The sequence below is a fragment of the Patagioenas fasciata genome, chromosome 4 (assembly GCF_037038585.1).
Source record: "Patagioenas fasciata isolate bPatFas1 chromosome 4, bPatFas1.hap1, whole genome shotgun sequence".
Classification (NCBI taxonomy): domain Eukaryota; kingdom Metazoa; phylum Chordata; class Aves; order Columbiformes; family Columbidae; genus Patagioenas; species Patagioenas fasciata.
This window is the reverse complement of record NC_092523.1, coordinates 60678233-60705774: the sequence shown is the minus strand read 5'-3', so window position 1 is coordinate 60705774 and position 27542 is coordinate 60678233. Positions and strand designations below refer to the sequence as shown.

At 36.4% G+C, this 27542-nt stretch overlaps 2 protein-coding genes across 7 annotated transcripts in view; one reads left to right on the top strand and one right to left on the bottom strand.

The window, feature by feature from the left end:
* The window catches only part of HHIP (hedgehog interacting protein), a 78035-nt gene extending 50875 nt beyond the window's left edge, over window positions 1-27160 (top strand). Inside the window, exons 5-13 of the mRNA XM_065836585.2 lie at window positions 88-239; window positions 688-861; window positions 2305-2448; window positions 3365-3486; window positions 5533-5656; window positions 6306-6436; window positions 7038-7119; window positions 17218-17366; window positions 19653-27160. Of these exons, the coding sequence (XP_065692657.2) occupies window positions 88-239; window positions 688-861; window positions 2305-2448; window positions 3365-3486; window positions 5533-5656; window positions 6306-6436; window positions 7038-7119; window positions 17218-17366; window positions 19653-19846 (1272 nt within the window). The 3' untranslated portion in view covers window positions 19847-27160. The remainder of the gene's footprint in view (window positions 1-87; window positions 240-687; window positions 862-2304; window positions 2449-3364; window positions 3487-5532; window positions 5657-6305; window positions 6437-7037; window positions 7120-17217; window positions 17367-19652) is intronic.
* The window catches only part of ANAPC10 (anaphase promoting complex subunit 10), a 337004-nt gene that overhangs the window by 216000 nt on the left and 93462 nt on the right, over window positions 1-27542 (bottom strand). For 3 of the 6 annotated variants that reach the window (XR_011738867.1, XR_011738869.1, XR_011738870.1), the window contains exons 5-6: window positions 8293-8380; window positions 2725-2783 (exon numbers count right to left, since the gene is read on the bottom strand). The gene's annotated coding sequence lies outside the window, so the exon portion shown is untranslated. Of the gene's footprint in view, window positions 1-2724; window positions 2784-8292; window positions 8381-27542 lie in introns of those variants that run through there. The other 3 variants (XR_011738868.1, XR_010651287.2, XR_011738871.1) reach the window with 2 other exon arrangements.

The window sequence follows — 27542 nt, the reverse complement described above, 5'->3', positions numbered from 1 at the left end:
AACTTTTTTTTTTTTTGGATTCCAGCTGAAACACAATAAAGAACATAATTAACTTCACAATTCTTTGTGTTTTTCATTTGACTGCAGGGAGGAGATGAAAGAGGACTGTTAAGCCTTGCATTCCATCCCAATTACAAGAAAAATGGAAAGCTGTATGTGTCTTATACCACCAACCAAGAACGGTGGGCTATTGGACCTCATGACCACATCCTGCGGGTCGTAGAATACACAGTATCCAGGTATCAGTAAAAGTCTAAAATTCGCAAATTCTGTATTTCTCAGCAACCTTTTCATTTTAGTATTTCCCACGTCTAAAATGAACTATCAGATTTACAATGTGTATGCTTGGACACTTATAGAAAAGTTATTGCTGCTTTTATTTCAAAGGGTAGTTTTGGAATGCCAGTAAGTACACTAGTTTATTCTTTTTAAGACTTTAAAAAATATTCTGTATTTTTAAAAATTATCCTGTCATTTTTATATTATAGCTATTTCCTACTTACTGTGTATAGGCAGCAAAATCATTTTTGTGAATGATGGAAAATCAAATTTCCTCAGAAATATTCGTTTGACATTTTTCTATCAAGTTACATCTTGAAGTATAACTTGAATGACTCGAGTTTACTTTTAGAATAAAAAACAATGATAATGAGCTGTGAAAACTGTGTTCTTATCTTCATATTGCAGGAAAAATCCACACCAAGTTGATATGAGAACAGCAAGAGTGTTTTTAGAAGTAGCAGAACTACATCGAAAACACCTAGGAGGACAACTTCTCTTTGGCCCAGATGGTTTCCTATACATTTTTCTTGGGGATGGCATGATCACTCTGGATGATATGGAGGAGATGGATGGTTTAAGGTACAAAAACTACCAATGGATAGACCTTTAGTATTGTCTTCTGGTTTCGCACTGTGGAGTCAGAATCAAAAATGGTCTGCAGTTGTCAGGAAAATCTTACTCCCCCTTCTTGTACTACATAATCCCACTATTTTCAGTGCCTGGGTTTAGAAAACTGACGATTTGCAGAAGAGTCTTACTGCTTACATACATCTTCTTGTAGCTGCATGCTTCAAACCGTGTAAATATTGGAGCCTTCACCAGTAGATGCAATTGTATTTAAGCACAGGTTAGACTTCTTTTTTTCCAATCTATTATTCTATGAACAAGATAGCTTTATCGAGCAAACGCTCTAGAAGAGTGTCTACAAACACATACTAGAGTCAAAAACAACACTTTATCACTAAGTGAAATGCCTAGAGAACATATAAAGCATACTTTGGTTCTACCTATACAGTTTTCTCAGCTTGCCTTTTCCTTCTGTTTCATTATGCTGTTAGAGTCGCAACATTTGCCTTAATTTAGACAAAGTGGGGTACTGAGTCTTTACAGACCTAAAAGGAGTTTCTGTGCGCAAAGGTATCTTTGACTCAGCAGAACAGCAGGTGTTCCTGCCCTTTGCAGTGAGGAATATACCTAAAGCCAAGGCCAGGGAGCAGTTCTAATACTTGATTTTAAATTTATATAAACCAAAGAGAGACTGAAAGAGATTCATGATGAAGAAAGACAGAAAGGAATCAATTTAAATATGACATCTATTCATGTTTGTAAAAAGAGTTTTGATGCTCTTCTGTCCCTTCCACATTCTTGTCCTTCTCCCTTTCTCCATCAAAGTCATGAATGACAAAACATTTTACTCTGTCTTCTTTCAGTAAAAGGAAGTTCTGATTCTTTACCAAGAATGGGGGGTCGGACTAAATGACCTTTAAAGGTGCCTTCTAACCCAAATTATTCTATGATTCTATGATATCAACATCTCAGTTCAACCAATACAATTGTTTTTTTTTAATGTTAATGTATAATTAATCTTTGGATGGTACTGTGGCTAGAACTCATTGAATTCAAGAGCAGGATTCAAAGTGTTAGCAGAAAAGCATGTAACTACATAGTGATTACAAACATAGTTACTCTAGAGGAGACACAGCATACAAGAGTTGATAGCCTTATGTTTGAAGCCATAAAAAATATTGTATGGAAAGTTGCTCTTATTATCAAGTTGCTTCCCAACAGAATGATCAGAGGCATTCTAGTACACTCCTAACAAGTGAGCGTATTGGCCAAGCTGAATCTTTGATAGGTTCTGCTACTGTCCTTTAGACTTGTATGTACCATAAAACCAATCTAGATGTGATTATTCAGTAAAGTGGATGCTTTATTTTGCAGGTTCACTGTAGTATTATATGGATTAAATCTACCAGTAAAATACATCTAAAACACAAATATTTTATCCTCCAATTTTCTCAGTGATTTTACAGGTTCTGTATTGCGCCTTGATGTAAATACTGACCTGTGCAATGTCCCTTATTCCATACCACGGAGTAACCCACATTTTAATAGCACAAACCAGCCTCCTGAGATTTTTGCACATGGACTCCACAATCCAGGCCGGTAAGTAAGTTAAAATTAAACTGAAGTACTCTGGAGCAGATACTGTTTTCAACCCAAAATTTTTATACAGTCAGGTAGCAAAATTTTAATAATAAAGACACTAATGAACTTTTTAAAACTTCCATGGCTCCATCTCCACACTTATGTCACAGATAGAAATAAATGTACATTGGCAAAGGGGAAGGAGAAGAGAATACACAACTATTACAAGTCAAGACTGAAATGACAGAAACAAAGTACAGGATTTTTGGTTTTAATGAATAATAAAATTATTACCTTTGTGAAAGAAAAAAACTTGAAGCAGAGAGTTGGTAAAGCACAGCTGAGATGGGAATCTGAAAAATTAGAGCAGTAGAATCTTGACTGAGAAAAAAAAGGCACATGGAAAACAAAAGAGAACATCTGGTGATATCTAAACAGTAACACGGAGGAGAACAACGCTTTAACTAAACAACGCATAATTCAGCAAAGTAGGTGGGTGGTAGTACTGAAGTGACATTTAAAGTCATGGTTTGAAAAAATTTAGAAAGTCAAGTTGTTCCGATAAGGGGTTGATTCTTGGACTTTTTAACAGTCCAAAATTCCCACACCATGTGAGTCAATTCATTGAGCTTGCTTAAAGCACTATTCATGTCAGGGGCTATTCAGGAGACTACATTTTATCACTAGGAAAAAATGGGTTTACTTCACATTGTATAAGAAATGGTGCAGGGACGGGAAAGGTATATTATCTTTTGTATATGAATCTGACGTACTTCTCAGATATTTTAGCTCAGTATGAAACAGGTCCCTCAAATGAGTAGGCAGTACGAAAAACCAATAATCCTTCAAAACGTGATGCTTCGTACTATTGATAGACAATTTTACATTGTAAGCTCATCTGTCTCACAGACTTCCTCATATTTTTGTTTCACAGATGTGCTGTGGATCGCCACCCAACAGATGTAAACATCAATTTAACTATACTTTGCTCAGATTCAAATGGAAAGAACAGATCTTCAGCAAGAATCTTACAAATAATAAAGGGCAAAGACTATGGTAAGTTCCATCCAGGGTAAAGCTACTGGGAACAATGTTTCTGCACTCATGGAATAATAAATAGAAAGCAGAAAAAAGTAGATGAAGTACTGTATAGCCATGATGCGTAACTTCTTGCATAGAGAAGCTAGGTTACCTACAAAAGACAGAACTTACAAAAAGTACAAGCAGACAAAAGATGCAAGACAAAAGAAAATGTAAGTGACTGAACTTTGTTCTTGGTGTAGAATATCATGTAAATAACATTTAAGAAATATGCCATTTGATAGTCTGTCAAAGGTCTCACTGTTGCTGCATATGATGGCTCATAAAGAAAAGATTTTGGAATATCAGGAAGTGATGAAAGTGTATTCTTAGCCATTCACAAATAACCTTCTAAGATACAGAATGGAAACCTCATGAAATGTGCCTCCTATAATAGAAAAAATGAGATAGAAAACAGACCAAAACCAAACAGGGTAAAGACTGAGCTCTGTTTAAGTGTTACTAAAAATGAAAAACTTAGAAAAATGCACGATGCTGCTACTTCCTTATAAAAGACTAGTTTAGATTAGATTGCAATACGATAAACATTCTCAATTAGGGACTTAAAGTTTTAAAGTGTTTCATGTGGTTTCTGAATCAGTATGATTACCAGTCACAATATTAGTTTAATCTTTAACTCTGACACTCACTAAGATTGCTTGCTAGTTTAGGCGAGCCAGGTGACAGTTTCTCTGAGCTATCATCTACCTTGGTTGTCCATTGAACAGCTTCTACCTTCACAGTGGTAAAAGATTATAAATGCCAAAGGTGTGTAAAGGCAGGACTAGTCTGTCCCCCAGAATACAGCACTTCCTGGTTTTATTCACATCCCTACCTCTCCCACCTGTACTGTACTTAAAAGCAAAGGAGCTGTGCTGGCTAGTACAGTAGTACACAACAGTGTAATCCAATTGTTCTGTGTTAGTCATTGCATGTATTTTCTGTGTTCGTTTTCTAAAAGTCAAACCAAAAATAATAGTTGGTAAACCACTGCTCCAGTGGAATTATGACTGCATCTTTATTGCAGAGTAAACTAAGCAATATTGTGTCTATCCAGAACAGCTTGCCAATATTAATAGTAGGCCGTGGGTCAATTGCTTCAATAAAAAAGAGCTCATCATCATCATCTCCCACGTAACATTTCAGCTCTTACTCTTGTAGAATAATCTGGGAAATTAATTTGTCAAAGACTCACAGATAGCACTCAGATCAAATAAAACAAAGCTCCTATAAACCAAGAAGGTCTGTTGGCTGTGGCTTTAAAATCATGCAGTTAGTATGTCAAGTTCAGCCTGCTTTTACCCTAAGCAGTATTTGATTGCATGCATATGAACATTTACACTGAAACTTCCCAGAAGATACTATTTGATGTGACTAAACTTTGCAGTTTTGTAAAATAAACAAACAAAAAACCAACATGCAGGAACTGAGCCTACAACAGCAGCGTAAAATAAATTACCACAAAAAGCTATGGCCAGCAATACTAGTGTTTTCTAGTGTTTTATGGGACCTAACACACATACCATGTTTAAAAGTGTGATTTTGAAAGAATTTCTCAAATGGTTGAATGGCTTTGAAAACTAGTTCTGCTGAAAATCACTGGAATTTCAGCTTTTAGACACTGGAAGGACTTCAAAGTGAAGTGGGTTTAATTGTATTCCTGAAGTTTAAGAGATCCATTTTGCAGACTGTATTGACATGTAAAAGTTAGTAGCAGCAACCACATCACCTTCAATGAAAGTCCAGCCTAATCCTTGCATAGTTTTATTCTCCCAGCCTGCGCACATGGAAGGAAGCAATTATAGCCTCTCCTATCTAAACCCCTAACCGATTGTTTTCACAAACAGCCCTGGTTGGAATTCTCTAATTTTTTTTTAATGTTTCATTTCCAGCAACACATCTTGAATTTTGAGGACTGTTTAAATGGAATTAACCTATTTTCTTGAAGTAATAACATTCTCATAAATGTGAATCACAACATGAAACTGCATATGATCTAATGCTATGGTAGTTCTTTTTTAGAAAGTGAGCCTTCACTTTTAGAATTCAAACCATTCAGCAGTGGATCCTTGGTTGGTGGATTTGTCTATCGAGGCTGCCAGTCTGAAAGACTCTATGGAAGTTACGTATTTGGAGACCGCAATGGGTAGGTTTCTTGTAATTCAGTATTAAACAAAAATCCATGTTTAGTTATTGAGTTTCCTCTATAAAGGAACAACAACAACCTTGTATATTGTGTCACTTTGCCAATTTAGCAGTGTGACAATGCAAATTAAAGTCTAGATTTGCAAATAAAATGGCACAGCATTCTAATGAATGGCAAGTGGAACCTATCTGATCCTTGGAAAAAAGTACAAAGACACGTCACAGTGCTATTAAGATTTTAATTTTACCAACACGTGTCATTTACATTAGAATGGAAATAGATGTTAATCATGGAACTGTTTTCTAAAAAGTCTAACTGGTAAGATATTGAAAACTTTTGGTGTTTTATGGAAACACCACTGATGGAGTAAAATGAATGCTTTTTTAATGAATGGGCTATTTTCCCATGCCTAATAGCTCAGTATTCACAAATGGCTATATATTTTAGCTTGGACCCAATTTGGCAATGTTTCAATGACAGGCAGGGAAATGCTGTGCTTTTTAAGCATCTGAAAAATAACAGGCAGGAAATCATAAGATCATGAACTACACAGATGTATCTATGGAGTTACTTGCAGCAAGTGTTTACAGTGAAAAATCTCTATTAAAAATGTAATATAACAATTTGCTTTATGTGTTTTTGAATATAGAAATTTTTTAACACTGCAACAGAGTCCTGCAACCAAACAGTGGCAAGAGAAACCCCTCTGTCTTGGCAACACTGGTTCATGTAGAGGTTTCTTTTCAGGCCCTGTCTTGGGATTTGGTGAAGACGAATTAGGTAAATAGACAAAAAAATGTTATTAAAGCATAACCCTTATCAGTAATACCTGCTGAACTATTCAGAGTTATAGTAAATGTTTAAAAAGAAGAAATCTAAAGGCTAACTTTGCTCTGCCAAAGCTGTCTACACTGCTCTCAGCTACACTGTAGCAGCTGTGTAAGAAGAACTGAGAACGGGTTGTTGGAAGGGGCAAAGGTCCTTATTGTCTCTCACACTCTGTGAACTGTGTCACTCACTGTGATACGATGTGTCATATACCGGCTTTTATTCCCAACATTACAGACTTAAGGGGCAAAGATATTGCATAAGCAGATCAATTCCCCTATTCTTGCTTCCTTCCCAAGTTTATTTTTTTAACCAGTTCTATACAAAATGAAACAAAAAACAATAATGATAAAGTATCTTCCACATTTGAGCATCAATTTGGGGAAAGTGCGTATTTAAATTTTCAAATAGGAATGATTCTGTTTTATATTTTGAGATGAGTGTTTCTTCTGAAGTTTTTTTAGATCTCATCCTACAAATACAGCTAGATCAAAAAATCACGCATTTGGCATCTTAGGAAAGAACTAATTTCTTGCACTGGTTTCTTTAACAGGCGAGGTTTACATATTATCAAGCAGTAAAAGTATGACACAGCCTCACAGTGGAAAACTCTACAAAATCATTGACCCAAAAAGGTGAGCATCACATTTCTCACTAAGGTCATCCTTCCCTTCAACAGGTTAAAAAACAAAAGGTAAACAGAGTTTGTTCCATGTATTGTGCAATACTGACATCCAATAAGAAGGGAAATTCTCAGTGCAAGGGGTTTCCTAAAAGCATCATAAGCAGCAAGAAGAACAGATTTAGTCATAGTAAACACTGTCTCAGAGAAACTGTCAGAACAGCAGTGGGAAACTTCAGGAAATGTTTGTTCTTTGACAATATGGTAAATGCTGCCCACTTTCCCACCGAGATTCACATTATTTGCATGTTTTCATAGAAATTTAGACATATTTAATATGGGACCATGTGGACCAGTACAGGTAAAAGATGCCCCTGGTAGTTCTGAAGTCGAATGGGTTGTAGGTACCACAGAGGTTACGCAGCATCGATGGAAGGCAGACGCTGGAACTGCCCCCAGTGCTACTGCTGCCTCACCTGCCACTGCCGTGGGACAGTGCTCAGCGGGACCTGGCACCGAGGTTAGTACTGGCTGACAATACCTACTCGGTACACTGAAAAGCTACTACAAAAAATAATTTGAAAGTACTAGCTAGCGGACAAGCCTTCCCTGGGCAGTTCCTGTCTCACTTCCTCAATTTCAGTTTTGCCACAAGCTCTGAGAGACAAATTCAGTCTTTCCCAAACATCTCTTCTGTTGTATAGGAGATACCACCAGCAGAGAGAAAACAGAGGATTGAAACCTCAGTGGTTGTCACTGCTTACTAGTTTTCAACATCCTTCCATACCCCTGCGTTTACCTGTCTCTCCATGGGAAGGTTTGGAACACGAAGAGAGAATCCAAGGGTGGAAACCTTCTGTCCTTGGACTTTGTGCCAAAAATACACTAAATTATTTAACAGTCCTTAAAGCATTGTTTCCAAAAGGCTTATAAATCCCACTGAAATTATCTATAAAATACAAAATTCATATGATTGGTTTAATTATTTGGACTGATTTATCAGTTGTAAAATCAGGATAAATGAAAATTATTAAACCAGAGTCTCTTGAGATGTGATCACCTTCAGGTTCTTTGCAGAGCAGCTAGAGCTATGAAAACATTAAGAAGTCTGAAAAGACTGCAAAAAGCCGGTCCCAAATGTGACCCAGGGGCCCCAGCAGCAATAAGATGACTAGCAGATACTCACTTTAGCTGGAGAAATAGCATTTTCTTCATGATTGATCTTGCTGCTCTATCTGACCAAGTCTGTGGCAAGGGAAGGTACCATCTCCATCCTGTAAATGCATCAGAAATTAATACAAAATGAAAGAGCCAAGAGAAATTAAGTTTGTCATTTTCATTACTTTGACCCCATCATACCCTGCAAAATGAACTGCCTATTTGTTGAGCATCTTGCTTCTGCATGTTTCCCTGTTAGCAGAATCACGTGCAGCTAGGCTTGCATTTTTGGTTTTGCCATTGACTGTTTAAGAGAGGAATTTATTTACTTGTCAGAATTTAAATTCTAAAATTGTTATTGGAACAAGTGAATTCAATAATAAATTCATGAAATGGGACACACACTGTACTATAAGTTACAGTAGAGTTTCAGTGTTTTATAATCACACTATCCCAAACCTATAGCGAATAATTTGGAAGCAGATGTTACTGCAGGTTAGCACAGTCTGTCAATCAGGGTTATTATGTATGTTTTATTTATGCTTTCTGGTTTTAAAAACATTTTTTAGAACAAAACTTGCCATTCTTACTGGGATTGTTTAGTCTGTTGGTGTATGGTTTTAAGTGAATTTTACACCCTAAATCCACTATTAGTATCTAATTACATGGGGCTGCCTTGTTTGACCTCGGCTTTTTGTTCTTGTTACCTCTTCCAGTAGGGTGGTCTTCAGCTGACATACCTGAAAAGCCAGACCTCCCATTGCTGCACTCATGGTTGGCTGTTTTCTCGTATGGACAAGGGTCAAGACTGTGCTTGGTTACTGGTGAAAGTAACCAGAAAACTATAAAATACTTTTGCAAATTGGCACACAGTTGAAATTAAACAGACTGTAGCGAAGGGTTGTACTTTTTGGTAACACTTTTTAGAAACATGGGATAATTTGCATTCAGGCAAAGTTTGGAGTTCTGTTGTTATTCAGTCTCACACCACTGCAGGCTTTTAAGCAAAAGATAATGAGTTACTTCCACAAAAGAGCATTGCAGCTCTATTTACCATTTAATGCTAATTTCACATTACACATGTAAACAATTTAAAAACTCCATGGCTTTGGCAAATGTTCATGTACAGCTTTATTAACAAAATATGCTGTTTGTTTTTTTTTTCCATGTGAATATTTTGTTGCTCCTTTTAATGTCTTCCCCATGGTACGCATCATACAAATATATCAAATATAGCTGCAAACTCTAATGCAGTAAGCTTTCTAGAACACAAAATAAAGATGCAACAGGTAGGCTATGAGCATCAGGTATAAAAGTGTCATCAAAGTATTGATTTGTCACATCTTAGAAATTTATGACTTGCTAACAAAACCCTGTGATGGGTGGCCCCTGGCAGACTAATCAATTTGCAGGGCGAGCCTTCCATGCATGAAAATTATCATTCCTTGCAGTAGCCCCTTGCTGGAAATTAGTAACCTCATGCAGAAACCAGTCTGCCTCTGCTAATGGTCATTCATAAGCTGTTGCAAGCTTAGGAAATTCTTCTTCTAAATAATAAATGTTATATGAAGATGCATGGTTTTGTTTCTTTTGGTCTTTGTAGGAAACTACAGCATAATCAAAATTGTTCTCAAACATAATCATGACTCTGCTTTCCTTGTCTCAAATGTAGCTTAAGAAAGAAACCTACTACCTAGATATTGCTAGCAGTAGAATTCAAAAGAAGTGGGCAGGTTAAACCATTAGAAGATCAGAGGATGAGGGTAGCCCAGAGAACCCTTTGCATTAGTCTTTGAATCAGCCATGGGAAGGTCCTTTCCTAAAACAATCCTTCACATATAACAAAAATGAAGTGTTAAACTGAGGTGATACGTGACAAATTGATATGATCAACACAGAGGTTCTGAATCCCTCCACTGCTGTTTGAAAGGCTGTTTGAAACATAGAATTCAAGGTACCACAGCAAACTCTTGTTCAGTTCCTACAGATATTTCATGTCAATAACTAAATAGCTTCCATCAAAAGCACAGAATGAAATAATCCTTGTCTTTATAACAAGGTTGTTATAGTGATACAGAAAAGTTAAAAATGAATGTAAAATCCAAGTATGTGAGGTGCTGCAAAATACACATATATTAATACTACGTGCTACCAACTTCAAGTGAAGTGAAGAGTACAGGTAATAGCATGTTTAGCTTTGAGATTGGAGGAGAAGTGGGAAATCGCAAAAATTACAAACACAGAAAACCAGCACTGGGTAAATTAGTTCAAATAGCAGATGAAGGAAGAAGTTCTTAAGTTAAAGCTGTGACCCTAAAAAATATAGGCATTCTTTGATGGTTATCAAAAAAAAGCTATCGTAAGCAAACTACTTTCCAGGGTTAGGAACTAATGAGAAAATATAAGGAAAAAGACTTACATACTTCTTAACTAAAGAGCAGGGTTAGTCAGCTGTCCTGAAGAGCAGTGCAAATACTAGCATTTTATAAACAGTCTGTGACCAAAAAAGAAAAACTTTTTAGTTCTGTTTTTCTACTTTCTGTTTTGTAATTTTTCTGTCTCTCTTTCTGTTTATACAAATACATACTAAGACCAATTACAAAAACATTGATGAATGCATAGGAAAACTAGGTAAACAATGAAATAGAAAATGTGTATAGGCCCAAATATTCCTGTTATTCAATAACAGAGAAAATAGGAAACAAGCCCAAGAAAAAGCAATCATTTTCTAGCATGATGAGAGGAGAAAACCAGCTGTAAGCAGTATTAAAAATGCATATTTAAATAAGAAATATCTGTTGATAGGTTTATATCAGCTGTAATTTAAACATTATTACCAGCTGTTCTTTGAAAACCATAGACAGGGAGAGAGGAAGAAGTACAAAAATAAACTTTGGAAGGTGGCAGAACAGCCTTAATGTGCCTTTGTAAGTCTTCTTTTAGAATACTTACATTATGATCGCTTTTATGTCTGAGAAAATTATAGATAAAATGTAAGAGATTCAGAGAAGAATACTCAAACTGATGGACAATGCAAAATATTTCAATTTAAAAGATGAGACTAAACCCATAGAAGTTTCTGGGGCAGTCACACAGCACTGTATCCCCTGTGAAGCTCAAGCGATTGCCGCTGTTGATACAGCAGTTCCAAAGGGGATGAATAATCCTTTTGACCAGGATGGCTCTCTGGAGCCAGCAGGTGATTTTTACAAAAGAGGGCAGGGCTTAAGCATGTGTCCCTGCACAAATCAGAAGACTCCCTCTTCCACTCCCTCTACCACCTTCTAGGGCTGGATTTCAATATGTTTCTTATCAACAGCCGGAATTGCTGCTTTCTGTTGGATTGAAACTTGAACTTGATTCAAACCATCTCACTCCTCTTTAATGCCCCTCCAGAATTTGTAATTCTGCTTATCATCCTTTCCATCATCATCTTCTGGGATTTCTGCGATCAGGGAACATTTCCAAACAGACCGGTTTCAGACACTAAGGGACAATATCTAGGTCATACCTCTTTCTGACATTGTTCAGGCTCTTTACAAAAACATTGGTGATTTTATTTTTCAGTATGAGTCAAGAGTGTTTGATGGTGTGATAGAAAAATAGCATTTATTAAAGTGTAGCCCTCTTGAAGACTTGAATTGGTATGGAAATGGAAACTCAGAAACATGGATTATTAGACTAATCTGCATCAAGATACTCAGTTCTGATGGTTTATAGATACAATCTGAAGCTACTACTGGAAACTGTAGAATGAGCCAACTTGCTTGGTGAATGTTCTCACCAACTCAGGTGGGCCATATGATTTCCTTCTGTTCAAAAGTTACTATCCTTTAAGTAATTTGAGGGAATGGAAAGCCAGAATTAATGTCTAATTATGTTTAGTTTAGCCGTAGCATGCAAAATTCTTATCTCATTTACCTACCCACATGCCGTTACTATTCCCATAAGAGACACTAAAGAGAAATTAGAGATTTTTGCAAATACTAGTCTAGAGAGTTTCACTTTACAGAAGTACTTCACAAAAACTCCTTTGTAACCACGATGGAAAAACGTAAGGATTTTTTTCAATCACATCACAGCTCACTAACTGTAAAAGTTTTTGGTTTGGGATTTTTTTCCTTTTTTTTTTTTAGTCTTTCTAACCTTGGCTATTAAGGAGTTCTCTCTTTTTATCACTTTATAAGGAAAAAACAGCTCAGTTTATCTTTTGCTTATTTTCTGGAGCCTGCAGGAAGCCTCTGCCGTCCTAAAGAAAGTCATACATAATAGAGCAGCTTTAGCCCAGTAAGCCAGTCTTTCCCAATTCATCAGTCAAAGTGTTATGCAAGTGGCCCCCTAAATTGATAAATTCCCACAGTGCCTGTTGACCCAGCTGCCAAGTGCTCATGCAGCAGGTGTTGTTTTCATGACCACCCTGACAGTAATACAAACTGTTTAGCAGTTGCATTGACCTCTTAGCTATTAACATTGATACAGGCTTCACTAGGGACTAGTTTTCAAACATGACAGAATTTCTTCAGACTAGAGGTCATGAACAAGTATACCATATAAGAATAAATTTGATATGCTGCTGAGTTTAAATCTTAAAAGCCATGAGTTTTTTCCACATTATTCCCATGTAGTAAATCTGGAGACAAGTAACGAGCTTTTGGCATCTCTCCCAGGACTAAAGGTATACTTTTTTAATTTTAGAAGCTGTACCTGAAGAGATGCTCTATTTATTCTATGACAAGTAGTAAATTTAGTCTATGACAAGTAGTGAAACAAAATTATTTTTTCTTGACATTTTCCCTTGTAAAGGGAAAAAAAATAAACTAGTGCACAAATTTTGGTGATGCATTTAAGCATCATTTGAATACCTAATATGTTGAGTGCAGTTAACTGAAGCATAACATTCTTTCCATGCATTTTGTACCAAGGTCAGGATTTCTACAGCCATGTCTCTTGTTCAAATTTAAACATCCAGGAATTTTGTCTGTTGTTGTTTTGTTTTTTTTTTTTTTTCTCACTTTAGTGGATATTTTTGATATCGTCAAAGGCATGACAGGGGAATTGTTTTCTGTTCAGTACCATTGTATTACGGCTGAATTTGACCCTCCATTTGCATTGATTTATGTGTGTCTGAGTTACAGGCTAGCGCATATAGCAACTCAGTCACTCTGTATGTTTAGTGGAACTGTGAAGAGAAGCACTAAAGAAAGCATGAAATCCTAAGCAGTTCCAGGATGCATTTTAACTGGTTTGTATGCCGATAAACTATTAGTAAAGGCTACTTTCTTATACCAGCTACAGTAATGCAGCAAAAATTACCTTACCATACAGTGAAGGGGCCTAGCAAGGGCCCCCACTCCCAGTGCAACTTTTCGTCCATGTTCCATACATTTAGAGTTGTTACACAGTTCCATGAAAGCATGTTTTAACAAGCAAGATATACTGTACTGTACTGTATATATGAACAGCTCTTTAAGATAACTAGAATTGTACAGTCCATATAAATAGTCATTATCAGCCACATTTTTGGCTGACTTTCTGCGGACCAAATAGTGCTTACTGTAAGAGTAATCAAGCTGTACCCTTTAGAGTTTTATAGATTGAGGGAGACAAGTAAAAAAATTCTCTCCAGCCCATGGTGTGGCTCCATCTATTCCCCTCCATTTTCCACGTCAAGAGACACAGTGAAGCACTAGCTATATAAACAAAATCCTAGGCTTGTCTAAGTGCTGGAAAGATCAAGACCCAACAGTCAGTTCCAAGACTTATGTTACCTTTGTGAGATTCAGTTCAACTTGCACTCAGCCTGAAAGTTTCCACCCCTTTAAAGCCTTAAGAATGCAACATATAAGTACTGTGGGGCAGAGACTTTCTCTTGATGCGAGTTGGTACCATAGTGGCATTCGAACGCTGAGGAAGATGTGTCACTTCTCCCTTAGCACAGCTAAGGAAAACCTGTAATTCTCACACACAAGAAGGATTCTGCTGCAGCTGCATTTGTATTCCTCTTCTCCTGGGGCACTCTGCCAACCAGAATTTTTTCCATCTTTGTTTCTACTCCACCCCACCATTAATAAATATTATCCGAGGCTGATGAGTGCAAGTTATTGATTGATGGTAGAATAAAAGGCAAGGTTATATTTACAAGTACCAAGAGCGCTAGAAAACTTTAAATCATAAAAGTGACCAGCCATGCTTGGCTGGATACAAAAAAGTATGATTTCTGCCTCCCACATTAAATACAAATCTTAAAAGAGCCATATATTCCAGCACTATCAGACTTTACAGCTATTAATAAAATAAATCATTATATTCACAAATGAAATATCTCTGCGACTTATGAGGTCATTCTTTGCTAAAGGTACGCCTCTGGAGCTCTTTTTCAAGAGATGCTCCAGGAGCCTGAGGTTATGTGTCTTGCTAAACACAGTATTGTACTTGTGATTAAGCAAGGAAAGAGGAGGCTCCTATTTAAAGTAACTTGAAAGAAATGGGCCTTAACAGAGACAGATGAAGAAAGAACGGTGTCTCCTATGCAGTTGACTACAAAGAAATCAACTCAAATTTTTTTTTTTTTCCCCCAAGGTAGGAATTGGAACACAGATCCTTTTACTTTAAATCTGAACAAGTCTCCACTGAAAATAGTATGATTTTGTACAACTGTTTCCAAAACAGCATTGCCTGGGAATCTCACATATAATGTCAAGTGTAGGAACTTTCTTAATCAGATCGTACACGTAATGCACTCATTACTGCAGAACTAGAATTCCTTAGAGGTCAAAAAAATGCATTATATTTCAAAGGCAGCTGTGGAAATATGTAAACACAAAAACTGAAAGGGTTTCAAATTTGCTGCACAAAAGGTGTCAAAATGTGTTTCAAAATAATTATAATACAGGACCCAAAGTCAGATTCTTGGAAGTATTTTTGAAATCTGAACATGGTACTACACTAAATGATGCATCTACACATTCTGTCTGTCCTTAACATGTTTGGGGAAACAGTTCTTCTGCATAGATGTTTAAATAATTGTGGTAGCAATTAAGACTGAGCAGAGGAAGTGCTTCAGTGAAACAAAGCAGCCAGCTTGTGCTCTATTACTGTTTCGAAAAAAAAGCAAAAAAATCTGTAATGTACCATTAACAAGCTGCATGCCAAAAAGAGGGGAAAAATGTAAGCCCAGTCAACTAGTGAGAGACTTCTACAACATTAGGTATGAGTGCTTATTTTTATTATAAATTATTTTTACCCTATTACTTTGAATGGCCCTATTGTGCGTAGGAATATCTTTTAAAAATCCTACTAGTACATGGGCTTCATTGATATCTTAGAAGCCATGAGTTCAACCAGTTAATTTTATTTTCTTTAGCTTATTTTTTCCTTCAATATTTCTTATGATGTTGAAATGGGATATAAACAAGAATGCCCAGTTTTCCTCGTCATTTTTTCTGCACCTCTATCATACCCCCTCTTTCTCAGAATCCAAAGACCAGCCTTTTCTCCACACAGGAGTATCAATGTAGGATTTTAATATTTGGTAGGGCAGCCAGTGCACAAGTTGCTATTCCAGCTATTTGCATATAACTGGAGATTTAATACGGATGTCAGTATAATCAATAATGTTCTATTCTATTCTATTCTATTCTATTCTATTCTATTCTATTCTATTCTATTCTATTCTATTCTATTCTATTCTATTCTATTTCATACAATTTTGTTTTGTTTGGATTCTAGCTGGACAGTAAGCCAAGCTTTCACTAAGCTCTCCACAAAACTATTAAAATCTTTGTAATGCAAATATAAAGCTTAGGAATGTATGGCAGTAGTTCAAATTATTTCCTTGAGAATAAATTATTTATCATTAATTAACTTAAATTCTGCTCCCAGCATTCAGTTACTCGATTAGATCTCTTGGGAGATCCTGACGTTCTTTGCTCATCTTATCCCTATGCATTCAAACTCACAGCAGAGACAAAATATGGTACCTGTACTGGGAACCTGTAGCCTTGGGATGATCCTATCAGTCTCTCGCTGCTGAACTCAGCAAATAAAATAAGTGGTCAGCATGATGACATAAAGCTAAATTTAAAAAAAATTAAAAATCTAAAAAAGCTTTGGAAGTTGTATCAACAGTTAGGGCAAGCTTAGGTTAAAACACTTAGGTGTTTTACACACTTAACACTACAGAAGGAATACTACAATTCCTTTGTTAAGGAAAATAATGCTGTGCTTTTGTAAATAAAAAAGGCTGCTGGACATCCAAAATATTTTGCAGACTGACAGAAAAATTGCACTATGTAACAAGCAGGGCCACCTAGAGCCAGTTGCCCAGGACCGTGTCCAGACAGGTTATGAACATCTCCAAGGCTGGAAACTCCACAACCTCTCTGGGCAACCTATGCCCGTGCTTGGTCACTTTCACAGTGAAAAAGTATTAAATAAGCATGTGGAATACCTACTCCAAATATCATTTCACAAAAATACGGGGGAAAACAAAAAAATGCAATATCTAGAAAAGCAAAGAGAGACCACCAGATTCTGAGCTGAATTATGTGACTGTGCTCTCTGAAGAAAAGCCAGACTATCAGTACAGTTTAGCACGACTAATAGTGAAATTATTCTATCTAGAGATATATGCTGCCTGTGATAAGCTCCTCAGCAAGCTGGTTTTGTCAGGTTCAAGCTTCAAGAATTCTCAAGGACTATTATTTAAGCTCGTAAAAGACTCCTGAAGGCAGTTGTATGAAAGAACAGCAAATCACACTGTATTTTTCTGTAATGTAACATATCAACTCTATTTTTACTGGTGTTTTTGAGGAAAAAAAAAAAAACAATCCCCTTAGAACACATATCTCTCCCACTGAGAATACCATAAAAGAGAATCAGGACTTAAAAAAACAAAGTTTTTATCCCTGACTCCAGCTCTTAACTATCTGCTTGGCTTGTATATTTTTTACAGGCCTTTAGTCCCTGAAGAATGCAAAAGAACAGCTCAGCCTGCACAGGTACTGACATCTGAATGCTCAAGGCACTGTCGGAATGGTCACTGCACTCCTACAGGAAAATGCTGCTGTAATCAAGGCTGGGAAGGAGAGTTCTGCAGAACTGGTTTGTATATAGATTCATAGCAACAAGTGAAAAAAAGCAGTGATATGTCATAATTTGCTTTTAATTATTTGCTGGGAGAAAATGTCAGTATATGTCACTTACCATTAGTTCTAAGACAACATTGAAGAAATACTCATCTCATGAGTTGTAGGAGCACAGTGAGTCTTTAGATGAGTGCATTGGTTAAAACATCTAATGCAATGTGAACCATTACAGAATGCAATTAATAGCATAAATAAGACAGACAACGGTCTTCTTATTTATGAAAGCAAATATAATCAACACATGTTCCATGTTTGGACATTCAGCTTCCACCTGCAGTATTGTCATTGTCAGTGTCAAATAGGAGTATCATTGTCAGGAAAGATGATAAGTCAGACCTGCAGGTCACAATTGTGTATTTTGCACTTCACTAATTTAATCCAAATACTATAGTTTCGGTACATTGTTACTTTAAATCCTCCCAAATAAAATGGCTCCAGTTTTTTAAAGACAATTCCATCTACAACTTATCACAAAGCAGCTAATAACCAGAACGTTACTGTAATCCACTATTAATCACAGTGCTTTTATTAAGTCCTATCTTGTTGTCATAACGTATCTTTTAAAAGTCACTTGAAAAAGTGACTGTGAGCAAACTAGATGCTGTGTATGCCACCGAAGGGGTGACATGAACAAACATGGCATGCCACAGCTGTGCTATCACTGTCGTACAGAGACTGTGGTTATGTCTGAGCTCTGTAACTCCGGTCTATGCAGATCTCCCAGAGCAAGCCTGGGTACCAGACACTGTTACTAGAGCATCACTGCTGACTGAGCTTATTTGCACAGCAAGTTTGACCAGGTGCCTGTACAAAGTGAGAAGAACTCTAAAGAGGAATAGAATCACAGAGTAAGACACAGCAAGGACCACATGATGGACCAGGGATAACTCGAGTTGAAAGGCATTCGGGAGGATCCTGCTGAAGCAGAGGCGGATATGGGGTCCTTATAGCCTGCAGTGTAAAATTCCAGTAACCTCAGGGTTTGTAGGCAGGAGTAGGAGTGACTTTGTTCAGAATGAAATGACATGAATGACATTGCTAAAGATGTCTCTTACTGGCAAGATCCATGAGCTGACCATCATCCAGCCATGCAACAAAAGCAAGGTAGAGAAATGGATGAGGTAATCTGGTCAAATAGCCCAACTTCAATCGTCCTCACCTGTCAGTCAGAGATTTCCTACACTTAGAGAACAAGGCCAATTCTGTAGCCCTTATCCAAGTTCCACTTGGACAAGCACAAAACATCTCCAGTGCGAACATAAATGGGTCTTGAATAATCTGTGAAAGAAAATATGTAGACTAAGGATCTTTCCTCCCTGTATTCCACAGACGTTCCAGATTGGACCTCAAGCTCCCATTATAAATTAAACAAGAAAAATTACTTTTTGAGGCATCAGTTTCCTCCTAGGGTAATTAAGAAATCCATGAATAAAACCAAGAAAGCTGTTTTTATACAGTGTATCGTAAATCTCTGGAAATCAATATTTTAGTTTTGTCATAGATAACATTAAACAGGAAAACATCTGCAAAAAGAAAGATACATTATATTTATCACAGTGCTGTGACTCTATTCCAGAAGAAAATACTTCCACAACTAAAGTTATCATTAGTTTTGCTAACACCGGCTACAATTTAAAATAGCATTTACATTTGAAAAACTTTAGTAAGTTGATTAACCAAGAACTCTCTAGGGAATTGTCAGGCATCTGCTAAAAACAGAGGGAAAAACTCTGAAACTCAAAAAAGGTGTCAAAAATACTATGGTTCTTTATTCAGTACTTGCTGGCTTGAAGATGGCCAGGTCCTAAAACGTCTCACCAACTTCAAGAATTTTTTGGCTTGCCAGCATAAGAAATGGGATGAGGCAGAGCACCACTGTTTGAAGATCTAGATGTGCTCTGTATCTTGCTTTCAAATGATATGACATTTAGAGCCTAAACTCTTTTGAGATGGGTTTTCTATGCACTCCAGAATCAAGCATGAATATGGGAATTGGACACTTTCAAAAATCTGCTATTGGAGTTTCACAGTCTGCCCTGTCCTCTCAGACATACAAAATTACTTCCTCCCCCTAATATTATAAAACTTTTAAAAATAGTTTCAAAACTTCTAATATTTCACCCTTTCTATTTTAATTTATGTGCTTTATAAGTTTCAAAAAGTTGTTAATGAATGTGTACCGTATCTTTTCACTTTGTGATGTTCTAAACAAATTAGAAACTCGCTGTTTTTTTCCCCACAGCAAAATGTGACCCAGCCTGTCGCCATGGAGGCGTCTGTGTAAGGCCTAATAAATGCTTATGTAAAAAAGGCTATCTCGGCCCCCAGTGTGAACAAGTGGATAGAAACATCCGAAGAGTGACAAGGGCAGGTATTCTCGATCAGATCCTAGACATGACATCCTATTTGCTGGATCTAACCAGCTATATTGTATAGTTTCTGGGACTATTTGGAAACTACACTTTCAACGGGCATTTGTTTTGAGTCCTGTCATTTTTAAAAGACTGTTATCCTGCAACAAATACCGGTGATTTGATTTACTTTATTAATTTAAGTATAATATCCACAAATGTGCAGATAAATTCTTTGTATGTGTGTAAATAATTCTGTATGTCTCCACAGACATGCCCATATCCAATACTTGCACACATACACATGCATGCACTATCACAAATATGGTTTTACAGCTAGTGGATTTTTTTTTTTTATATTTATTTCTTCATGAGAAATCGTTTACAAATTCCACTGTAAACCACATTTTCGTCCAAGTACTTTCGTGATGTCTTAATGGATTCTTTAACATCCCAGAAATCTTGTGGCTGTACCTATCTGATTATAGCAATAAGAGAGCAGTATTCGAATATCACTGTATAAACTGCTAGACTTCATAAAATCCAGTTGTAACGGTTTCTAAAGTGAACTGAACTACATCATGAGACAATGTTTCAGAACTCCTTAATGCATTCCTATCTAGGCAATTCATTGTAAGACTGTAACCTTCACCTTCATCAATGTAAGTCTATTACAGAATATTATGCATTTCTTTATCTAGCATAGATGCAAAGATCTGGTTATCGCAGCTTAATATCAAGATTGTTTTGAGTGTTTAATTATTAAATTATATTGCATACTTCAAAAACAGTCATCCTAGAAGGTCTGCTTTTTATCATATATTTTATTTAACGATGGGCACTGGGTTCATGTTACATATTTATATTATTTTATTTTATTTTTATAATATAGACATCACCTAGATGAGACAGCTTTACCATGTCCTGTAAAATCCTAAAGTTACATTTTTCACCAACTTAATTCGAAAGACGGGGAAAGAGAGAGCAAACATACTCTTTAATGTGTTGTGGATCTAATCTAGAAATGTATCCTTATGTCAACTTGTATTGATTTACGACGGATGAAAAAAACAACCACCAAACAATCATAATAAAATTCCAGCATATGTTGTAAGTGTTCATAAAGCGATTTTCACTGTAACAGGACAGGCCAGGTTGAACACAATTTCACACTGAATGGAACGTCACTGGAGGAGAGCTCACATGAGCACATGTTGGCTGTGTAAGATGTCACTCGTACAAAACGTGTCACAGTTCTCGCCAAATGCGGTTCTAAATGTAAATGTTCCTTGAAGAGCTAACGTAAAATTGAGTGTTTGTAAATGTATCAATAAATGTGGTGTACATGCTATGGTCAGGTTTTCTAAAGTATTCGTAGTCTAATTAGCTGTATCTTCAGAACTGGTGGCCTCTTATCTCCAGCTCTAGGGCGTTTCTTTGCTCATTATGTACTGACTATCAAATTTCCTTTGCACTACCTGGCTTTTATAAAATCTTGCCTCAGAAAAGAAAGCAGAGTGAGTAGCCACTGTGTGCACATCCTATGGTTCTTATAAACAGTTGCTCATGCGTCAACAATTATACAACACTTGAGGCAACAGATCTAAAAGACTTCAGCAATATTACTCTCCAGTAGCAAAATTACCTCACTAGGGCGGTGACATGCAACGGATTTTCCTTTATAGAGAGTTGTCAGTCTTCATTCAGTAAGTATTAAATCTGAAAGTACAGCATGACTGCTACTTGCGTTTCGCTGTTTCAAGCATTTCAGCTTGGAGAAATAGAAAATTACATTTGCCTTCCATATATGTTTGCCGGGGTTTCGAGTGACCTCATGCCAAATGGAAATCGGTTGAGAAATCTTGGTTCAAGTGCTCAGTGAACAATGGTCTGCATTAAAAAGTGCATGCATAATTTTGCACAATGTAGATTCACTGACAGTCCATTGAAAGATGTCTCGGGATTAAATGAGCATGAAGACCAAATTGCCCTCTCACCCCAGAAAAGGGTGGTCCCTTCTAGTCACACGAATACTCCATTGGCTCAGCAGTGTGACCAATCTTAAAATGAACCCTGCGGTAGCATCTGTAGGTTAATAGCAGCTCTTTGTCTCTGCTGCTTTCTGCCTTTAGTCTTTTCCACGAATTCCATCACAAAAAGTTTTACAATTAAAAAATGTCCTGACAACCATTTTTGTAAATTGACCTTAGCATCTAATCTTTCCTTATTCAACGTGGGTGACAAAAATGTGAACTTCTCATGAATGAACCAGCTGTCTAAATCTGTCAGATAGCACAGTTTTATTACACTCTCCATAATCGGCAAAGCAATAAAGTCACTGATGTATTTTAGCAACATTTAAATATCTGACAGAGATAACGTCTTTAACACTTTCTTTAAAGAAATGTATATGCCATAGTCATGTAGAGAAGGGATAAAAATGATCTTAGAGTTTTGATCTCAAAAATAAGGACAATTTAGTTTACTAGCAAAATCAGAAAATAAAACTCCAGTCAAGGCTAAGAATTAAATCCAGGCCTCATGCAAATCAATGGCAAAAAACTCTCATCATCTGTGCTGCACTCAGAAAATGGCTTTTAAAATTTAAGCAAAATACTTCAGTTTATTTTACTAACAAAAAAATAAAAATAAAAATCTGTTTGAGTGATTCCAATCAAAACTTCAAAAGTAATAAGTAATGTAAGTAAAGATTAGAAAGGGAGGGGAGGTAGTTTGTGGAAAGTGTTTTGCTTCATTTCAAAATCATCTTTTATATGATGTGAAGGCAAGCTTCTGCATTAAGTCCACATACGTACATAGGAAGTGCCAGTGGAAAAGAAGTATTCTCAAAAAAAAAAAGACACAAAAAATCCTAGCTGCTTATTTATCAAAAGAAATTATACTGTTAAAAAGAGTGAGTAAAGCCCAGGTCCAGCCACCCAAGATGCTCATATAAAAAGGGCAACTGCAGTAATTGCCCTGAGAATTGGCATACAACAACAAAAAAAAAAGGGTCTGTAGAAAGCCCGTTGCCAGTTAGGTCATTCTGCAGCCATTCTCACACAACCTCCGAGAATGTCCCAGAATAAAACTGAGCTTATAAATGAAACTAGATAAATGAGGCAATTAGATAAGGGCCTCCAGAAGGGATTTTATGTATGTGTTCAAGTTGTCTCTGTCTCTCTCTCCTAATCTTTTATTCCATTCATTTCTTCCTTTATTCAGAGATACTGCCTCTCTGTTCCCAACACATGGTACATTTCAGGCATTCTTGGAGTCTTTTTGCTGTCAAAAGAGAACAAACATACCTGTTGCAAGAAATGGAACTTTGCTCCTGATGTCTGCTAGTTTTCAACCTCCTTTTTATTATTTTAGGACAGAAAACCTTCATATTTTTCTGTCATCAGAAAGAAGGCTTATTATTGGAATACAAGAAGAAATGTTTTTACTCCATAGATAAGTAGGGAGACAAAAAGATGTTATGTAAAATCAGCTCCAAATTGTTTTACTCCATTTCAGAAAAACAGTAAACTCATTTTTCTAATGTGTCCAGTAACAAATATTAGCTCAAACCCTCACTGTCAAGCAAATAAACTTCTTTTTTAGCAGTCAGAGCCACAGATGCAAAACCTTTGTATCTTTAAATCCTTACAGGTTAATCTATTTTACACAAAGTGTAAGTTAGGTAAAATGTATAGTGTAACTACTCCTACATTTATACAGTCCTAAAATTACATTCAGCCCTTTGAAGGCAACCGCGAGGCTGATGTAGTACCCAGTGAAAATGGTTTGACACCCCTGGTGTACAGTAACTGTGGTAATCCGAAATTTTCCCATTTCAATCCAATAATCAGATGCCCCAAGTAAAAAGCTGAATGATATGATGACATTCCTGGGATGATGAAATGTTGCTTTTCAGTATACGCTTCCTCTAATTTGGATTTAGAAACGAAGACCTTTTCATGTACAAATACACAGAGTAAATAGGCACTTGTAAGATCAGGCCTACATGAAAAAAGCAACTCCGAGGACAGACTGCTCTGCTTATTTTTCCTTAAAAATGTAAATTCTTTAAAATACATTAATGCATTTTAATTTATTATCCATTAGTTTAACTGTGTATTAATTTAATTAGGAAAGATACCATTTTGATCTTCTGTCCAACCGAAAATGTGATCTTTGTCACAGAAAAAAGGGAAGGGAGTCATGAAGTAAATAAAAACTATTTTTTTCCATTTTACAATTTTAAAAACTGATCAATATTTTCATCACGTAAAAAAATATAACTAAGAATCTTGCCAAAAAGGCAACCAACCCTTTACTTTTATTCTAATCCAAATTTGCAGAAAAAATGTACCAAATAATCTGAGTTCCAGCTACAAAAACCTGATAAATATTTCCATAAGGAGTTTCAGGGCAAAATGTTGTAGAAAAAATGAAAAAATTTAATTGTTTTCAACAGCAGAGTAATTCAGTGAAATACGATGTGTGTCCTTTCTAGGATATAGGTGTGAAACAGCATAAGCCACCTGAAAGCTTAGTCCAGGATTACTTGTCCAGGATTACTTTAATCTTTGAGGGCCCGACTCATTGATGTCAACGGAAAATCTTCTATTGACTTCACTAGTTATAGGATTAAGTCCTTAAAAGATATCCACTTAGCTGGCAGAAGATCTGAACTTCAGACGTCGGTGCACGCATGATCTCTCCGTGTCTGCATCTGCAGTCATTAGGCTCACTGAGGTTTTCTGAAACCAGACTGCAGATTCAGCCCCGCGTAAAGACATATGGAGCATGGCCAGCCCTCCTGGCTTTCCTGATAGGTATCGCCAACAGTTACACAAGGGGTCTGTTAAATTGGCCAGACTGCTCGATACTTCTTTAAAAACCTGGAGCAATTAGCTCACATTTGTTTCTCTTTCAGAAGTATATATGCTTATTTCAAATACTTAAGCGTAGGGAAGTAAAAAATACCAAGTCAGTGGCCGCATTTTGTGAAATAGCCACAGTAAGACAGGGCCCAAAGCTGCACCCACAGATGCTCCTGAACATCAACAGATGAGTTCCCGCAGTGTCTGGAGTCCAGCATTACAAGGCTGAATTCAGCAGCACTAGGCAAATTTTCAAACTTATATTTAATAGGAATGGTGTAGTAGCTCAATCAAGACTATACCCTAAATGCAAAACTGTTGCTGTCACCCTTCCTAATACGACTGAAAGTGATGAGACGACTCCATGCTGAGCTGACAGGCGTAAGCAATGACGGGGTGTGACATGACAGGTATTCTACAGACACGTGCGAGGCAGAGAGACGGCCGTGAGCCTTTGTACTCACCCATTTCAATTACAATTCTGCACACAGAATGTATCGTGCTATGAAATGCACAATGTCCAAACAATCTTAGCACAGCAATTAATTCTGTAGAGATTCACATTCATCAGACGGACTAATCAGACAGTATTACTAATGCCTTCTCTGGGAAAAGAAAAACATTACTATTTCGTAGCACTGTAAAAGTAGTTCAACTGACGCATCAACCTTCTTCCTTCAGTTCACTCATGAGTTATTAATAAATACCAATTTTGTCTATGTATTGGCAAAGGGTTATAATGTTGTACCATAACCCAAAGAAAATTCCCATAAGGCTTCTTCACATTACACTGTACAGTTTACTTTGAAAGCCAAGCGACGCACCTACTTACCAGAGCTCTCATTACTGAAAATATGCCATTCTAGTGATCATTTCATGCTATAGGAATTCAGAAAAAAAATATTCTCTGTTATATGTATACTTAATGTGTCTTTACTTATTGTCTACTGTAGACATACTGGCTTCCATAATCAAAAATATCAGAAATTGTTACTAAGAATGTGCACAAACAGCAAGTTGCAGTTTGAAGAGTTTTGTTTCTACTGATAAAAAACAACTTTCCATCTGTTGTAAGGAGTCAATAGAGTCCCGTGTATTACATCGTTCTTTTTACAGTCTACGAGATTTTTCCCATTTATTTTCATCTTGCAATGAAAATGAAAGTTAAAAAAAGAGATTTCAATGAAAAATTGCATAAATTCCCACAAAATTTCAGAAAGAAGGTGCCAGCTAAAGCATGTGAATATACGCAGGGGCTGTGTTCACAATATTCTTGGGTGGGAAGAAGGCAGAGAGACGTGGCTGTTTGAGGCTTTGTTTATCTTTATGTAGGATGCATTTTGCTGTAGGACTGAAAGGTGCTTTGCATCACAAGGCAGTAGCAAACAAATCCCATTTTCTGAATGTTCCTAGGAGGAACCACGAAAAGGAAAATGTTCTGGGCAGAGTCAAAACTGGTGTGCAGAATTAACCTAATTCATACCAAGATATACTGAGATCAGAACCATCTGGTATTAAGTCACCAGATGTATGATTTCCATTAATACCAGAAGCAGCAACCTTATCCTGTGCATTACCCAGAAATGCTATTAGCTGTTCCACACACTGCAGAATTAAAACTTCAGTTCCTTTTTGAGAACAATTAGATTCTAATGGGAGCCAAGCAGAAAAGGAAATAATATTCTGTCACTTGAGACCATTACTGTTGTGATATTCCTCTGTTTAATTAGTTTTATTTTATAGTAGCCATCAGGTATTGTATGTACATTTGAAATGTGGGAAAATAGCTTAGAAAATATCATTCAAACTATGTTTAAGTATCTTCTATATACTGTATTATACCACTAAGCATACACAGGCACCAATCTAGCAGAGCACTGGAGCAGACAAGTAATTTTAAGCACATGAATCTCACTGAAGTCATGCGCTTAAAGTTATTAATATAATTAAGTGCTTTCTTGGTTTGAGATCTTACAAGTCTTTAAAAGTCTAACTACAGAGACTACACATGCTACATGTGTATTTCTTTTTAGGGAGACAGCACAGCTGAAGTTCATAACAAGAGAATTCAGTTACTGTCTGTCACAAATTCCGTATAACCTGAAACAATTGCATCTTTGTGCCTCCACTTTCCATCTGAAAATTAGTGAAATCAACTCTTGTAAAGCGCTTGGAGCTCTTCAAATGAAAAGTGCTATAAAAAGTACAAATTATTATTATATTATTGAACACCATGTATGTATACACATTATTATGTAATATATAATATATGTATAATGCATATAAATTCTAACAAATGTATTTGTGTAATATCTGAGAAATGGAACAGTTGTATCTGGAAGTGATAAATGCATAGAGTTGGATTTATTGTTAATCTGTGGATTTAATGATTTTCTAGACAAAAGGATGTTTAAGTGTATAATTGCTTTTCTTAATTTAATATATTTATGTAAATGCATGCCTGAAGTTCTGGATAGATAGTTATTCTGTGTCCCTTAAGCTAATAAAATATATTAAGCTTTATCTTACTATGTGAGGTACATGTGCTGCTTTTTTTTTTAAGTATATGTTATGACTAAATACATAATTTGAAATTAATGAAATGATAATTTTAATCAGCTCTTTGACCTTTGCAGTAAAAGCAAACGCCAGCATTTTATATATTCTTTGAAATGTATACTAGTTTTATTTATATAAATTCTAAGATGCTTTCATAAAATTTGACTGCACACTGCTATTATTTTTGGAATGGGTGCTTTGGAATGGGGTTTCTTGCTTGCTTCTTGATAAATGAGAGCAAAAATTAAGACCCCCATATTGAAAAGATTTAATTGTAAGCAATACGTGAATGTAGCTTAAAGAAGGAGATTTTATATACAGGCTTTTCACATACAGATATCTCGGAGAATT